The sequence below is a fragment of the Plecotus auritus genome (genome assembly GCF_963455305.1).
Source record: "Plecotus auritus genome assembly, chromosome: 1".
Classification (NCBI taxonomy): Eukaryota; Metazoa; Chordata; class Mammalia; order Chiroptera; family Vespertilionidae; genus Plecotus; species Plecotus auritus.
Window position 1 is genome coordinate 169,667,709 of NC_137770.1, and position 18,256 is coordinate 169,685,964.

At 42.6% G+C, this 18,256-nt stretch overlaps 1 protein-coding gene across 1 annotated transcript; it reads left to right on the forward strand.

The window, feature by feature from the left end:
• Nucleotides 1-15,143: 15,143 nt before the first annotated feature.
• Nucleotides 15,144-15,924, forward strand: LOC308248626 (midkine-like). The gene has a single exon (XM_080668761.1). The coding sequence runs from the start codon at nucleotides 15,178-15,180 to the stop codon at nucleotides 15,577-15,579; it is 402 nt and encodes a 133-aa protein (XP_080524887.1). The 5' UTR covers nucleotides 15,144-15,177; the 3' UTR covers nucleotides 15,580-15,924.
• The last annotated feature ends 2,332 nt before the right edge of the window (nucleotides 15,925-18,256 follow it).

The window sequence follows — 18,256 nt, forward strand, 5'->3', positions numbered from 1 at the left end:
AGGCTGGCAGGGGGTGCAGTAAGGGGTGACCAGGCTGGCAGGGGGGCAGTTGGTGGCGACCAGGCCAGCAGGGGTGACAGTTAGGGGCAACCAGGTCGGCAGTGGGGGGGCAGTTGGGGGTAACTAGGCCAGCAGACAGAGGCAGTTAAGGGTGATCAGGCTGGCAGGAGGGGCAGTTAGGGCTGATCAGGCAGGCAGCCAGGTGAGCAGTTAGGAGCCAGTGGTCCCAGATTGTGAGAGGGACGTCCGACTGCTGGTTTAGGCCCAATCCTCATGAATTTCGTGCACCAGGCCACTAGTATATCTATAAATGTTATTGTTTGTGGTTGCCATCTTGATATAGTCCCTACCTTTGGAAGCATGGAGTTTCCACACTTATCTACCAGGTTTTCCATATGCAAGATATTCATTAAGTTTTTCTCATTCAAAGGGTGTGTAAGCATGCTGACCTAGTGGGTTTAACACCCTCAGAGGAGGGACCCAGGAAAAACCTAACTGAAGACATGTTCCTAGGGCCTCTGCTTTTGCCTTTGATTCCTGCCAAGTGAGAATTGTTTCTTTTGGGGAAATTTGGACCATGGGTGTTAAGGATTAAATCATGAACAATATTGATTTTTAATTAAGGAGAGAATATAGAGTGTTGAAAGTGTTGGTGGATCAGAGAACTTGAACTTTGAGAAGAAGATGGTTTCAGTAGGTAAGGGAAATACCTGAAGAGCTTGGGACAGGATGGAAACAATGGGGAGCAAAGGTAAGGAGAGTCCAAGGTAAGGAGAGTCCCAAGGAGGAAAAGATGGTCAAAAAGTGGTCAGAATACCTCAACTGGGACCTTGGATACTTCGAATATTGCCTGAGTTTCATCTGGCATTCAGCCCTACAAGGTCCTATGTTCACTGGTTCATTCATTCATTCATTCAACAGGTATTTATTATGGATGTAAAATAGCAGGTACTTAATAAATTCGTGAACTGAATTAGCAGGCTGCTTCATGCAATGACTGCTTTGGGGCAGGTTACTTTACTTCCATGTTTAATTTGGTAAAATAAGTATAATAGTGGTACTATTATATGTGATAAGGATTAAATTAATACATGTAAAGTGCTAAGAAAACTGCCTTGAAAATGGTAAATTCTCAATAAATGTTAGCTGCTGCTTATTACTTTAATGTGTGCTTTTTAATTCATTTTAGAGGGAAAGGAAGGAGAGATAGAAACATGGATGAGAGAAACATCATTGATCAGCTGCCTCTTGCATGCCCTCTACTGGGGATAAAGCCCACAACCAGTCATGTGCCCTGACTGGGAATCAAACTGTAACCTCCTTGTTCATAGGTCAGTGCTCAACCACTGAGCCACACTGGCCTACACCTGCTGCTTATTATTAACAGAAGGACATTTGGGTGTCAAATGAAGAATGCTGTTTTTGGGAGACTATTGATTCTTTCACCCCATTCTCCACTATACACACTCTTCAGTTCAAGATGGATGACTTTATAGTCAGCTCTGCTTTCCCTGACTTCAAAATGTCAGAGCTTTTTCCTTTCCTTCCTTATATGCTTCATATAAGATTCTTCTGTTTCACCTCATTCCCATTCCTGTCTCTCATTTTAGCAACTTTAGAATTCCTGTTTTTGTTCAGAGTATTCATTTTATTCTCATACTTCTTGCTCTCTCTAATGAGTCCTTGCTTCTCTTACATCTATAACTGGAGACAGGTTAAAAGAACCGAATAGAAAGTGCTCGATAAATTTTCCTTTGTTTTTCTTTGTTCTCATGATTTCTTCTAACATGACTTTCTATTCTTGAGATCTATGATACAAGTTTTAAATGACTGGTGATTAATAGACTTTAATTCATTCATATGCCCCTAAACTGATGACTCTCTCAGGACTCAATACAGGATTTACTTATATTTGAGCTCTGTCTACAATTTTTTTTTTCAAATCTCCCTGTCCCCATTAGTTCACCATAGAGAATGGAAATCTCATCAAATTCCTGCCGACCCCACAAGAGTATTATAAAGGTTAATGAGGCAATTTCCCAGCAGTTCTTTGAGTGCTCAGAGTGTACGAATATTATTATTGCAAGATTATTGAGGACTTTCAGTGCTTATAAAATAGCAGACATTTCCCTCGGGCTACTAGATAAGAATTCTTTATTTTAAATTTCAGATTTTAGTGCATTCAGTTTTCATCTTTAGAGCTTGTTAAGCATTTTATTGACATTTGATGAGATGGAATTCTGAAAGTCTTATGTAAATTAGAATGTATCTGTGTATGTACAAATACTTATATGTATTTATATATGTGTGTAAATGTTTGTATTTCTATACCACATCAGTAATCTTATATATAATACTAAAAAAAAAACACCTTTCAGACACAAGTTTCTGAAAATATAAATATTAAAGACTTGAGAAAGGCTTATTTAACCATCACTACATCCTCAATCTAATATTTACATTCACCCTAAGACATCACTGACAAATGTCATCCTATCTATGCTTAAGTCTCCCCATTGACAACTAGTTCCATTTACTATAAACTTGCTAATATGTAGAGAATTCTTCCTTTCACCAGGAAAGGGCTGTTTCATATTGTCTCCTCTCCCTTGAAATCTCCAGCTCCTCCTCGATCCTCATCCAATGAACCATCTTGCTACCAGCTTTACTGAGGAAACTGAAGCAATCAGAGAGAACTTCCACAATCTTCCATCACCATACATTCTGCCTTCTCTCTGCTTTCTGTGGATGGATGAACTTTCTGTGTTCACAGCTAAGGCTGTCCTCCATCGCCTACTTTGGAACATCCCACCACCATTTTCTTTTCTGTCATTTACATCATCCATTTTTCTCTCCCTACTGAATTATTCCCCACATCAGCCTCCAAGTATATTGCTAATTTTCCCATATTAAAATAACTTGTCCCTTTGACTAACAGTCATTTTGTTTCTCCATCCTTTTTTGGCAAAAATCCTTGAAAGTCTTGGATGTACCCACTAGTCCAATCTCTGTTCTCCCATTCCATCACCAACATCCTCACCACCTCTCTGAAACTGCTCTTCTCAAAGCCGCCAGCGAGCTCCACATTGCTAGTAAATCTACTGATTATTTCTCAGCCCTCATCTCACTTGACCTAGCAGGATATATGACACAGTTAATCACTCTCTCCTCCCTGAAATACTTTCTGCACTTGGTTTTCAGGACATCCCCCCTTGCCTGGTTTTTCTCCTTATTTTCTAGTTGCTCATTCTCAGTCTCCTCTGTTGGTTCCGCTTTTGACATGTATTACTTCCAGTCCCATCCTGGCTGTCCCAAGCCTTGTCCACACTACTATCATCTCTCACCTATATTATTGCAATTCTCCTCATAACTGGTCTCTCTGCAACTACTCTTACAAGATAATTCTCAACACAGCAGCCAAACTGATCCTGTTAATTATACCAAGTTGAGTCATTCTTCTGCTCAGAGCACCCCATTGGCCTCTCATCCCATCTGAACTAAAAGCAAAGTCTCTACTATGTCCTACCAGGCCCAGCGTGATCCTATGTTGTCTTTCTAACCTTTTCACTCCTGCTACTCTGCTCATGCATCTCCAGTCACAGGGCCCCCTTACAAACTCCTTGAACTTGACCTCATGGTCTTTTTACTTGCTCTTCCTACTCTTCCCCAAATCATCAGACAGCTCACTTCCTCACTTCATTTCCTTACTCAAGAGTTACTTTCTCAGAAAGCCCTTCATTGACCATCCTAAGCAACCTTAAAAATTTATATCCCCTCTTCTGCTTTTTTTCCTGCTTAGCATTTCTTATTTCACTCACTTGTTTATTATCTGTCTTCCACACTAGAATGTAAGCTCCATGAGGTTTAAGATTTTTTGGTCTGTTTTGTTTACTGTTTTATCAGTGCCTAGACCAATGTCTGGAAAATAATAAGAATTGAATATAAATATTTGCTAAATAAATTATAAATAAAACAGATAAGTCAGTTTGTTGTAATTGGTAAATTGTCAAAAAAATAAAATTCAAATGTTGGCATGAAAGCATCTTTGCTGTGGATTAGGTCATGCATGTGCCCTGTCAGTCTCTGGTGTGGATGGTGCACCACTGGATGACCCTCGCCTCAGACCCTCAGCAGCATGGGCTGCCAGCAATCTTCCTGCAGAAGCTGGTACATGCTCAGGGAGGACTGGCTCTCCACCTGAAGGAGTTTGCCAAGTTTATCGCTGTTAACTAATCAACAGAGGCCAATAGGATTTTGTGCTTTTTCAATATTCTACTAGGTTATCAGGTCTCAATCTCCTTGGCTTTTGCCTCTTACTTTTGTTCCCAAATCCAATTGAGGAAGATTTCTATTCAGACTTAATTAAACTCTTAAGGAACTGGCTGTTTTATGATTTCCTGCTCCTATAGTTTGTCTCTCCATGTCAGAAGAGCATAAACATTTAAGTAAGATATCATTCATCATTCGACAACATTGATGGAGCTATACAATTCCAAGTACAATAATGGATGCGAAAATAAATAAGGCTCAAGCCTTGCTTTTGAGGAGATCAAAGTCTAGAGGGGGAGAGAGACTTATAGACTAATTCAATATACTGTTATAAGCCCAGTAATGGTCAAAGGGTTATAGGAACACTGAGCAGAGAGCAATGAAGTCTGCATTGAAGGAAGTGAGCTTTGAAGGAAGAGAAGGTGCTTGCTGAAAGGGGAAACTGCAGGACATTCTGTTACCCACAATAATCCCTTGCTTCATTCAATACGACACAAAACAAGAGTCACCTTCAGCTAGGCTTGAGGCTGAACAGTGACACTCTTAAAATTAACTTGATTTTTTTTAATTGTATGTTTCATATTCATGTCATTTGACCCATCTCCAGGAATAAAATACCATAGGATAAAGTCACCCAAGGTGCCTGTTGGATAGGTTTTCTACCTTAGACTCATGGACTGTTAGAGAAGAGAAGAGACCAGCTTTGCCCAAACTTGATTCCCTCCACCACTGAGGAAGCCAAGGCCCTTAAAGAATTACTGTCCTCCCCAAGTGAGCATGGTGAGTTAGGCTTCCCTGTCTCTCGATAGGACTTGATTTGAATACATATCATGGGAATGAATCAATTCTTGCAACTTGTTTTCTGCATTTTCCAAGCCATTCTTACTGCTCCCCAGACCTGAAATAGGTAACACTGTTCTGACCCACTCTCCCGCCCCATTCATCATTTTGGTTGCAAAGGGCCTATGTAGCCAAGAGAAGCCAGTACCAGGTCTGACCTGACCACTTTCCCGAATCTGAAACAGTCCATAAGCTGCCCCAAGCTTTGCCTTTAAAGAGGTTCTGGAGTGGCTTTTATGGGCTGGGACTCAAATTCCAAACTTAAGTCTTTGTAGGGGTGTTAAAACCTATCACATCTTGCCCTGGCTGGCATGACTCAGTGGTTAGAATTTCAGCCTGCACAGTGAAGGGTCATGGGTTTGATTCCTAGTCAAGGGTATGTTCCTGGGTTTTGCGTTCCATCCCAAGCCTTGGTCAGGGCATATGTGGGAGGCAACCAACCAATGTGTCTCTCTCACATCGATGTTTCTCTCTCTCTCTCCTTCTCTCCTTGCCTTCCTTCCTTTCTCCTTTCCTTCCTTCCTCCTTTCCTTCCTTCCTTCCTTCCACTCTCTAAAAATCAATGGAAAAAATATCCATGGGTGAGAGTTAACAAAAACAAAACAACAACAAAAACCCTACCACATTTTGGCATTGAAGATTTTTTTTTTTTAGATTCTGCAGGGCTTTCATCATTACACCAGATTCCCTAGGCTTTGCCCTGATCAGGAATGACAAAGGGGATGGGAAGAAAGATTCCCCCTGCTCAGAACCTTGTCTTCCATACCTGGTTATAGCTCTATAGAGCAAAGGTTGGCAGCTGTGTGTAGACCAGCATCATCTAGTGGGCATTTGGCTCTTGTAGCTTCAGTTAATAGGGAGTTATTTTAAAGTACCAAAGGGAAACAAAGCCAGGAAGCCTTGTAGCAGTTAAATGATCAGTCCTTGCAGTCACTCAGAATACATGGTAGACTGGCCGTCCAACAGTTCTCAGAGTCATCTTGACTCTGCTACCTCTACTATTCCCCTCCCTTCTGCCTGCTTCTGTAGCGTTTATTAAGATTCTAGTGACTCTCTTGCTGCTGCCAACTACCATTAAAAATATCTGATTACAGACAGTCCTCGGGTTACGTTGGACTTGACGTACATCATTTCGTGGTTACGTCGCCATCTCACATTTATTTATTAAAAAAAAAAAAAAAAAAAAAAGTTCCTCCCTAACCGGTTTGGCTCAGTGGATAGAGCATAGGCCTGCGGACTCACGGGTCCCAGGTTTGATTCTGGTCAAGGGCATGTACCTTGGTTGCGGGCACATACCCAGTAGCGGGTGTGCAGGAGGCAGCTGATCAATGTTTCTCTCTCATAGATGTTTCTAACTCTCTATCCCTCTCCCTTCCTCTCCGTAAAAAAATCAATAAAATATATATATATTTAAAATTTAATAAATCTTTATTGTTCAGGTTATTAGAATTGTTTCTCCTTTTTCCCCCCATAGCTCCCCTCCACCCGGTTCCCACCCCACCCTCTGCCCTTACCTCCCCCTCACTGTCCTCATCCATAGGTGTACAATTCTCAGGGGAAAAGGGTATAGGGGGTGCAGGAAGAGACTGGACAAAAATAAAATATATATTTTTAAAAAGTTCCATCATTTTGACATATGTACATATGTGCTTTATGTTTTTTTTTGTTTATTTACCACAAAGGTCAGGAATTAGCTTTAATTTTTTTTTTTACTGTTTTACTTCATTACTGCTGTGTATGTGCTCCATGTGAGTGACGTAGGTGCTTATGTAGGTGGGTTCCAAGGACCTACTGTACTAAGTTTTCATGTATGTAGTCACGATTTGACTTGAATGATCATTCTCATTCTCTGAAGCACACATACACTCATGCATGGAGAGTCTTTAAATAAGCTTGATTCCTCTTCAACTAAGCCATAGGTTGCTCCTTTGGACCTAGATTAACAGGAAGCAATAATAATACCTACTGTTTGTTCAGAGCTTTACCTGCATTAACTCCTTTAATCTCCATAAACTTACTCTGATTCATAATATTTGTCTACCTGACATTCTGTAGTTGTTTACTTGACATTCTATATTTATGTGTTTGGGTATGTCTCCTCCTCTAGAATATAATCTCCATGAGGGCAAGATCTTTATGTTTTGTTTTTGTTCATCCTCACCTGAGGATAATTTCCTATTGATTTTTTTTTTTTTTAAAGCGAGAGTGAAAGGGACGGGGAGAGACAGAGAAATAGAAACATCAATGTGAGAGAAACACATCCATTGGTTGCCTCCTGCATGCGCCCCCACCAGGGCCAGGGATTGAGCCTGCAACCAAGATATGTGCCACTGACCAGAATCGAACCTGGGACCCTTCAGTCATGGGCCAACACTATTCACTGAGCCAAACAAGCTAGGGCAATATTTATGTTTTTTTAATGTCATATCACCGGTATCTAGAAGAATTCTTGACAATTACTAGGAGTAGTGTTCTTTAAATATTTGTTGAACAAATAAATTTAATACCCTGACAACCTATGATATAGGTGCTATAATAACATCTTGCTTCAAGTAACAAGAGGTTATCACAGCACTACTCACTGTGTGATCATGGCACTGAGAAGTCAAGTAGAATGCCACGGTCACACAGTAGGTGGTGGAGGCCGTATTAAAACCCAGCTGACCCCAGCACCTTGTGCTCTGCCACTGTGCTGTACTGTCCCTTGGCATGCTGCCTGGGTGCCCTGGGAAGAAAGCCTTCCTTTCAGCCTCTGCTTATTTGAATCAGAGTCAGACTCAGACTGAGTTTAAAATAAATGAAATAATTGTTCCCTTTGGAACTGATGCTATTTGTGATCACCAGCAGCACAACTTTTACCCCCACTAGAGGGGGAATAATATGGTAAACCACTGCATCCTGAATGGTCAGGGCCATTGCCAGGTCCAGAGAACCAAACTGACAATACAGCCCTGGAATCTTGGTGAATGGATGAAATGCCAGCATCTCAGAAAGTTAAAGCAGGTGAGTCCACACGGAGTTTGCCCAATGGGGCTGTAATCTGAACAATTATACAATTGTCAGTTGATTCACGTTTTTCCAAAAGATGGACAATCAACTCTTCATAAATAATAAGGAAAACTATGCCCCACGTTGATATCCATCGGGTTTGCTTCACTTGCAGCCCATTGGAACCGTCACACCAAGACTGTCTCAGAGGGAAAACCTTCAGGTATGATTCAGTCAACAGAAGCCCTTCAAACAACCCAAGAGGCTAAGGTCAAAAATGTTATAGCTGGGCAGTAATACTTTCGTCACAGGTAAGCATGTCAAGAGAAGAATAGTGATAGAATTTAAATAGGATCGAGATTATAGTATTTGAGCTATATTTACATAGTATGACTTGCCTTTCATAACAATTTGGGAAATGTGACTGATATTTATGGAATCTCAAATGAATATTGTAGTTCTGGTCTGACAGCTCTATACTAATACATTTATGTATTTAAAAAGATTTATTTACTGATAAATATATATCTCATCAGGGATTCACTTTGAATTAATTCAGAATGGGAGTAGGGCAGCAGCAGGGGGCATCCATGTGACAAGCTTGGCCATGAATTCATAATAGGTGAAGCTAAACAATGGGTGAAGAAAGGTTTATTACTCCACTCACTCTTCTTTTGTCTGTGTTTAAAAGTTCCATAATAAAAGTGAAAAGCCCTGCCTGATGTTGCTCAGTGCTTAGAGCATCAGCCAGAGTATCAAATGGTCTCAGGTTCGATTCCTGGTCAAGGGCATGTACCTGGGTTGCAGGTTCGATCACTGACCCCAGTAGGGGCATGTGAAGGAGGCAAACATCTTACATCGATGTTTGTCTCTCTCTCTATCTCTCTCCCTCCCTTCCTTCCATTCTTTCTAAAAATCAGTGGAGAAAATATCTTCCAGTGAGGATTAGAAAGAAAAGAAAAATGTGAAAAGATAAGCAAATAATAAAAATAACCTTTACCCTCCGGTGTGCACAGCGCTATGCCATGTACAGTAGAGAGAGCATGACAGGTTCCTACTCAAGGAGCTGAAAGTGCTAGCAGGGAAAACATGCATACACACATTCTGAATTCCACCAAATTAGAGGAATTTGTTAAGTATCTGTAATTAATTTAAAAAGTGGAGTGATTTGTGTGTACTTTGTAAAGTTTAAAGCATTTCCCCAAAGTTATTTCTAAGTCCCCAAACATAAATCAAGCTCCTATTATATGCTAAATTCTGTGCCTGTTTCTCAGATGCAAATGGATGAGATAAAATGTAGTAAGTGTGTGACTAGAGCTATGGTGCAGAGAATTTTGTAAAGAAGTAAATAAGAAACAGAATCAGACCCTGAACTAAAAACTATTTCCAATCTAGTTGATTCTTTTTTATAAATAATAGAAGGCTGTTATTTCATTGAGGTGAGATAAAGATGTGTTCTGGAATGCTCCATCGTGGTTAAGAACAGAGGCTCTGGATGCAGACCATAGGTCAATCACCTTGTATCTGTGCAAACTTTGGCAAGTGACCACCTCTCTGAGTGTCAGTTTCCTTATCTACAAACGTCATGGCATTGTTCGGAGAATGCAGTGAGATGATAGATGAAGTGTTCTGGGAACGATGCCTGGCACACAGTATGCTGTCAATAAACATTAGCTATGTTGTTTGTTTGTTTGTTTAATATGTATTTATTGATTTCAGAGATAAGAAGAGAGAGGGATAGAGAGATAAGATAGAAACATTGATGAGAAACATTGGTTGGCTACCTCCTGCACACCCCCTACTGGGGACCGAGCCCACAACCCAGGATGTGCCCTGACAGGGAATGCAACCATGACCTCCTGGTTCATGGGCCGATGACCAACCACTGAGCCACACCAACCAGGCCATTAGCTGTTTTTAATGCCTATACTTCCATAAACAACAAAACTTTCCGCAGTGAAAGAAAATACTCTGGCCCTTGCTGGTTTGGCTCAGTAGATAGGGCGTTGGCCTGCTGAATGAAGGGTCCCAGGTTCGATTCCTGTCAAGGGCACGCATCCGGGTTGCAGGCTCTGTCCACAGTGGGGGGCATGCAGGAAAAAGCCGGTCAATGATTCTCTCTCATCATTGATTTTTCTATCTCTCTCTCCTTCTCCCTTCCTCTCTCTGAAATCAATAAAAAAAATATATATTTTTTTAAATAAAGAAAATCTGGAGGGCACTAATCAGGAACCTAACGGGTTAAACGTCCTAGAGAACGGAGTGCTGTGCTAGGCTAGTGATTCAGCATTTGTCCTTATTTGTTCCCTGTCCATTCAGAAATACTGATTAACATGCTCAGAGGAAGAGGCCCAAGATGAATTTGAATGACAGGGAAAACAACAAGCTTTCTTGATGTAGAGGCAATTTCCTGATTAAAGTTTTACAAACAGGTTATGTGACACATGGGGGGTTGCGAGGGAAGAAGGAGGAAAGAAAAGGCAGATCTTCCTGTGCCAGACCCAAAAGACCCAGAGATAGTCAGTCTTCAGCTTTTTCTGGTACATCTGTCTGCTCTTCTCGAAGTGCTGACCAGGCATGGCCCAGGGCAGAGGCCACCAACCGCGTGGTCCAGACACGTGATGAGCTTGTTGTGAAGACCTGGACAGGTTACTCAACCTTCAGTACCTCTGAGAAGAGGCTTACACCGAGGAGGACGTGACTTTTCAGGAAGACGCATGTCCAAGCTTAGTAAATGAAAGAACTGGTAGCTTGTGCTGGTCTGCCTTGGAGAGGTGCTTGAAAGGGTTGGCCAATCTTTGATTTGATTGTGGAAGCAGAGGGAAGTGGCATCACCAGCTGACGTGCACTCCTGTCTCTGACATCTCTTACTTAACAACGTGGATGTACAACATATCCACCAGCCTACAAGGGAACGGGGATGTTTATAAAACAATAATAAATGATCCTAGGAAAGTCCTAAGAAAACGTTGAGAAAAACAAAGAGAAAATGAAGTTTCAGGAACACCTGGATTTTTCTGCCTCCTGCTCTGAAGCACTATTTAGATGGTATCTAGGGGAACACATTGATGGCATTAGTATTAGTATCCATTATAGATAAAATATTAAGTATTTTTTCCTTTTTATTGAATTTATTGGGATGGCACTGGTTAAGAAAATTACACAGGTTTCAGGTGCACAATTCAATAACACATCATCTGTACCAGCCGTGGGCAAACTACGGCCCGCGGGCCGGATCCGGCTGTTCTATCTGGTTCTCTTGCTCTCCCCTCCGCTCCTTTACTTTGAATTTATATTAGTTCACACAAACACTCCATCCATGCTTTTGTTCCGGCCCTCCGGTCCAGTTTAAGAACCCATTGTGGCCCTCGAGTCAAAAAGTTTGCCCACCCCTGATCTGTACACTCTATTGTGTGTTCACTACCCCAAGTTAAGCTTTGTCTATCACCATTTATTTCCCCTATACTCTCCTAAGATAATAAGTATTAACATTTATTTATAAACTAGTAGCCCTGTGCATGAATCCCTGTGCCAATAGGTTGCTGCTGCCCTCCTATAGCTCTCCGCCCACTGCCCCGCCTTCCCATAGCTTGCTGCCCTGCCCCCTCCTGTAGGTCTCCACCACCTGCTTGTAGTTCGCTGCCCCACCCTCCTGCAGATCCATGATCCGGTCATTATGTGGTTGGTCGTTATGCCTCAGGGCATAAAGGATAATTAGTATATTCCTCTCTTATTATATAGGATTGAACATTTTCTCAAACTCCCCATGGCTTGTCCTATTGATGATCACAATAGCCTTAATAAGATGCATTTCCTAGCTTCTTAGTTCCTGGAAGGTATTCGCAGGCCACAGAAGATCAGGCCTATCAGTTCCTTCACAAAGGAATACTAAGGTCACTTAACTCTGAGCGTCAAATTGTGGCACTTCAGCTTCAGAAGATGGCTCAGTAATCACTGGGTCCAGTTTTAGACATGGAGAGGTTTCTTCATGGTAAAATAAGTTTTTCTTTGAGACCTTTACCATATGTAAGAACAATAATCTGAGATAGGCCTAAGAACAGAATTATATAGATTTGAAGCAGCAACAACAGGATTGTACCTGGGCACATGGTAGGCACTCAATAAATACCTCTTCCTATTCAACTGTCAAGAGCTCCATCTGCTGGTCAAATGGAATTCTGTTGTAGCCCTGTAGTTACTAATTAGAAAAGCCATATATCGGAAAATTAGAAAAGATAAAAGGAATATCAGAGGTGAAAGATTACAGATCATCTGATCCACTTGTTTTATAAATGAAGAAGCTTATTATACTACCAGAGGCCCAGTGCATGGATTTGTGCACATCGAAAGGAAATTAATTAAAAGGTGACCGGCGGGGCGGGACTGGGTGAGATGGGCTGGACAGGCCCTGGAGCCAACCTCCTGTGGTCCCTCCCCAGCCGGTGCACCTGAGGCGGTGCTGGGGCTTGAAGGGCATCTGCAAAGTGAGTGGGGTCCCTCCAGTAGGTGGGGTCCCCTGGCCTGGCCTTCAAGACTGGGTCAAAACCAGCAGTCCAACATCCCCCGAGGGGTCCTTGAGTGCAAGAAGGCACTCTGCAAAGTTGCTATCACTTGGCAGCTCCTGCATTGGTCATCTGCCCCCCTGGTGGTCATTGTGCACCATAGCTACTGGCCAGTCAGCCAGTCCCTTAGGCTTTTATATATATATAGATGGCATATTCCTAACTAGAAGAAATGGAGAAAGTAAAAAATTTGTCAAAATTATAGTTCACTTATAGTGAGTCTGAAAAAATTGACTGTGACAGACAAGCATGAAATTTTATAAGATAAAAATAATCTACATACTGAAGATGCTTTCTGATTTAAAATTGCTACCTGCTCTTCTCAGGGAAAATGGTAAATTGGGAGTTTGGACTTGAAGTCAAACTAATGTTTGACTAGAGAGTCCACCCTTGCTAGCTGCTTCTTGGTTGAGATAGCTACATCTCTGGCTTAATATCCTTCATCCTAAGTTGTGAGTCATAATACCCTGCTATGAGGGTGAGTGATCATATATCTAAGCCATAACAGGAGTCACATGGTAGGAACCCCATAATTGGAGGAGAAGGAGGAAGGATGACTGTGGTTGTTGCTATTAATAATATTGTGGACCAACCATAGCCTACAGTGGGATTATCAGGAGAATTGAGGTGATGTATACGCAAGTTCTTTGTAAAATGAAAATGTGCAATACATCTAAAAGTTAGAATTGTGAGTTAGTCACAGATTACAACAAAATCTTTTCAAAAGAATAAATTAGGAACATTTCTTGGATAAACTGTGTGTTACATATACCAGCTTTTGTTTACTACCCGAAAGACTTCTCAGCCCTATTTCTCTAAACTTAGCGGAGCAATTCCTTCTTTGGTTCATCTCTCTTTGCACGTTTCATTATCCGTGGCTAGAAGAACCCAGTTCATACTTCTGCCTGGAAACCTCCCCAGTCCAATCCATGTGTCCTTAGGTGCCCTTTCTACTTCTCACGTTACTGCAGACAGCAAGGCTAGCAAACTTACGGCCTTTACATGACAAGGGTCCCTTTCTTCAGCCTCCAAGGTCATTTCCTCACTATCTCCAAGCTCACCAGCACGTCCCTGAGGACCTGTGGGCTGTCACTGTGGTCTTGACACCCTTCTAGCTTGCGTTCTTCAGCTCCTCCAGACCCTGTTAATTTCTATGCACCCCTCAGTCCCAAAGCCAGCGCCCCATTTCCATCCCAGTTACCTACTGCTGCATAAAAAGCCTAGCACCTACAAACAAGTTTATCAACATTTCCCTTCTCTCTATAGCAGGTAGTAATTTAAATGCATATGTTAAAAAAGATTGTTGCCCTGGCTGGCTTGGCTCAGTGGATAGAGCATCTGCCTACGGACTGAAGGGTCCCAGATTCGGTTCCCCCCAAAGGGCACATGCCCAAGTTGCAGGCTCCATCTCCAGTAGGGGCCGTGCAGGAGGCAGCCAATCAATGGTTCTATCTCATCATTGTTTCTATCTTCCTCTCCCTCTCCCTTCCTCTCTGAAATCAATTAAAAAAAATTTTTTTAAGTATCGTTACAAAAAAAAAGTATTGCCTATATCCCTTTTGTGGCAATAAATCAGACTTTATCTGAAAAAAATAAAATGTCCAAACCTTTCTGGGCTCAGTGGGCAGTTGTCCTCTGGGGTGTCTCACACAGGGATGTCAGATGGCCGCTGGGGCTGGATGTCCACCAGACCTCATTCACAGGACTAGTGGCTGATGGTGGCGCCAGCTCAGAGCTCAGCTGGTGTTGGAAGGAGCAGCCACTCCCACTCGTGGTTTCTCTAGGTGGCTTGGGTTTCTCACAACCTTGCAGCGGGGTTCCAAGAGCCAGCATACTAAGAGGCAGGAGACCAAAGCAGGAAAACTATGCCCAGCACTGGTACAGGGTGGCTTCTGCCATCTTCTTTCAATGAAAGCAGTCACAGGGCCTGCCAAGCTGCAAGGGCTAGAGAATTAGTCTCCACTTCTTGATGGGGAGTGGCAGGGTCACTCTACATAAAACAAGTGAGACAAGAGATATTGTTGCAGCCACCTCTGGAAACTACAACATGTCACTTAAGGATTTAAAAAAATCCTATCAACCCAAAAAGGAGGCGAGAGAATGAAAAACAAGCATTAAAAAGTGAGACAAGTAGTACAATGTGGGGAGATACAGAAAAGTCTAAATATGTAATAATCACAATTCCTGAAAATAGACTAAACTCATTAAAAGACAAAGATTGTCAGAGTAAAACACAAATAAACAAAGCTTCATGATATACATGAGAGACAGCCCTAAAACCTAAGAAAAAAAGGCTGCAAGTTTGAATGGAATGTTCTATAAATTATTGGTTAGGTTAAGTTGGTTTTTAGTATTGTCTAAGTCTTTGTTATTGTGATTTTTATCTACCTTATTCTATAAGTTGAGAAAGTTATATTGAAACCTGTGTTTTGTGGGTTTGTCTATTTCCCCTTTCATTGATCAATTTTTGTTTCGTGTATGTTATAGCTGTCTTTGGGTCAGCTTTAAATTTAGTATTATGGGGGCCAGCGCTGGAGGGAGAGAAGCATTGCCGGCAGCAAGCGAGATGCAGCACCGAGGCTTCCTCCTCCTCGCCTTCCTCACCCTGCTGGCGCTCACCTCCGTGGTGGCCAAAAAGAAAGACAAAGTGAAGAAGGGTGGCCCGGGGAGCGAATGTGCAGAGTGGACCTGGGGGCCCTGCACCCCTAGCAGCAAGGACTGCGGGGCAGGTTTCAGCGAAGGTACCTGCGGGGCCCAGACTCAGCGCATCTGGTGCAGGGTGCCTTGTAACTGGAAGAAGGAGTTTGGAGCCGACTGCAAGTACAAGTTTGAGAGCCGGGGGTCGTATGATGAGAGCTCGGGCACCATAGCCCACCAAGGCACCCTGAAGAAGGCGCGGTACAATGCCCAGTGCCAGTAGACCGTCCGCGTAACCAAGCCCTGTACCCCCAAGACCAAAGCCAAGGCCAAAGCCAAGAAAGGGAAGGGAAAGGACTAGAGGCCAGGCCTGAATGCCAAAGAGCCCCTGGCCCACGTCCTCCCTCCCGCGGCCCAGTGTAACCCACCAGTGCCTTTTGTGACTCTTCAGCTTTATCAATCATGCCCTGCCCTTTCCCTTTCCTCTCCCCCACCCCCCAAGTGCCCAAAGTGGGGAGGGACAAGGGATTCTGGCAGCTTGAGCCTCCCCCAAAGGAATTTGATTCCCATTCCCCTGTTGTTCTTACCCACAATGATGCTATTGCTAAAAAACAAATAAAACTCATTTTCTCCCAATAAAAGCTTTTTTTTAATATAAATAAATAAATAAATAAATAAATAAATAAAGTTAGTATTATGTCTTCAGAATGATTATTATAAAATTACTTTTATCCCTGGTAATATTATTTGCCCTTAAATCTGTTTTGTCTGGTATAAATATAGCCACTTCTGATTTTTTTTCATTAGTGTTTGGATGGTATATCTTTTCCCATTATTTTACACACTTTTCCCAAGTGCACATGAAATATATTTCAAACAGACCATATTCTGGTCCATAAAGCAAGTATCAATAAATTTTAAAAATTTAAGTTATACAAGGCATGTTCTTTGATGATAATTAAAGATCAACAATAGAAAGATATAAGAAAAATTCTCCAAAATTTGGAAACAAAATACGATACTTCTAAATAGTGCCAAAGGAGATATCATGGTAAATGAGAAAGTATTTTAAACTGAATGAAAATGAAAACACAACATTTCAAAATGTCTGGGCTTCAGCAAAAGCAGTGCTTAGAAATTCATAGCACTAAAAATGCACATATTATTAGAAAAAAAATGAAAGGATGGTTTCCAGATGGGAGGGAAGCTGGACTGGAGAGACGGGTGGAAAAAGGTGAAGGGATTAAGAAATACAGATTGGCCCGGCCGATGTGGCTCAGTGATTGAGCATCAGTCCATTAACCAGGAGGTCACAGTTCTATTCCCAGTCAGGGTACATGCCCAGGTTGCAGGCATGGATCCCTAGTAGGGGGCAGGCAGGAGGCAGCTGACCTGATGTTTCTCTCTCATTGATATTTCTGTCTCTCTCGCCCCTCCTCTCTCTAAAATCAATATATATCCTATATAATAAAGAGGTGATATGCAAATTGACAGTCACTCCAACACACAAGATGGCCGGCAGGGGAGAGCAGCTGTGGGCAATCAGGCCAGCAGGGGAGGGCAGTTGGGAGGGACCAGGCCTGCAAGGGAGGGCAGTTGGGGGCAATCAGGCCTGCAGGGGAGGGCAGTTGGGGGGGACCAGGCCTGCAGGAGAGGGCAGTTAGGGGTGACTGGGCCAGCAGAGGAGGGCAGCTGAGGGCAACTAGTTCTGCAGGGGAGGATAGTTAAGGGTGATCAGGCCAGCAGGAGAGGGCAGTTAGGGGTAACCAGGCCAGCAGGAGAGGGCAGCTAGGGGCAATCAGGCTGGAAGGGGAGGGTAATTAGGGGTGACCAGGCCTGCAGGGGAGGGCATTTGGGGGCAACCAGGCCAGCAGGGGAGGGCAGTTAGGGGTGACCAGGCTGGCAAGGGAGTGGTTAGGGGGTAATCAGGCTGGCAGGCAGAAGCGGTTAGGGGCAATCAGGCAGGCAGACGAGCGGTTGGGAGCCAGCAGTCCTGGATTGTGAGAGGGATGTCCCACTGCCCGTTTAGGCCCGATCCCACCAGGATCGGGCCTAAACGGGCAGTGGGACATCTTTCGAGGGGTCCCAGATGGGAGAGGGTGCAGGCTGGGCTGAGGGACACCCCCGCCCCGTGCACGAATTTCGTGCAACGGGTCTCTAGTACACACGTACACACACACACACACACACACACACATACACACACACACACACGAGGCCTGATGCATGAAATTTGTGCAAGGGGCTCAGCCCCGGCCGCCGCGGCTTCATCTGAAAGGTTGTCGGAAGGTCATCCGGTCTAATTAGCATATTACGCTTTTATATATAGGATATTTTAAGTACAGATGGGTAGTTACAAATTACTCATCAAGATGTCAAGCACAGCATAAGGAATACAGTCAATAATTTTGTAATTATTATGTATGGTCCACATGAGGGGGGAAAAAAAAGGCTGCAAGAAAATGATAGAGCCCTGGCCTGGTAGTTCAGTTGGTTAGAGCATTGTCCTAATACGCAAAGGTTTTGGGTTCCATTCCTGGTCAGGGCACATGCATGAATCAACCAATGAATGGAACAACAAAATCAATGTTTCTCTCTATCTCTTTCTCTACCTCTCTCTCTCTCTAAGATCCATCCAAAAGAGAGAGAAAAAAAAAAAAGAAATATGGCTCATTCTAACCTGCAGAGGACTGAGTTAGCTACATTAACCTGCGATACATACACTTTGAGACAAAAAAATCACTGTCAAATATGAAGAGGGTCACTACATAATGATGCAAACTTCAATTCAGTAGAAAAGACAATCAAATTTTATAAAATTGAAAATACATATATTTTAACGTATAAAGGTATTTTTATGTGTAACATAGGCAAAATTATTTAAAATTAATAAATTTTTATTTAAGGAATTTCACGTTGTGATTCTTTCCATTGCCTTAGTTTCTCCTGAGTTTGAGTCT

Coding starts and splice junctions, on each gene's coding strand:
- LOC308248626 (XM_080668761.1), top strand. CDS start 15,178: ATGGGGGCCAGCGCTGGAGGGAGAGAAGCATTGCCGGCAGCAAGCGAG.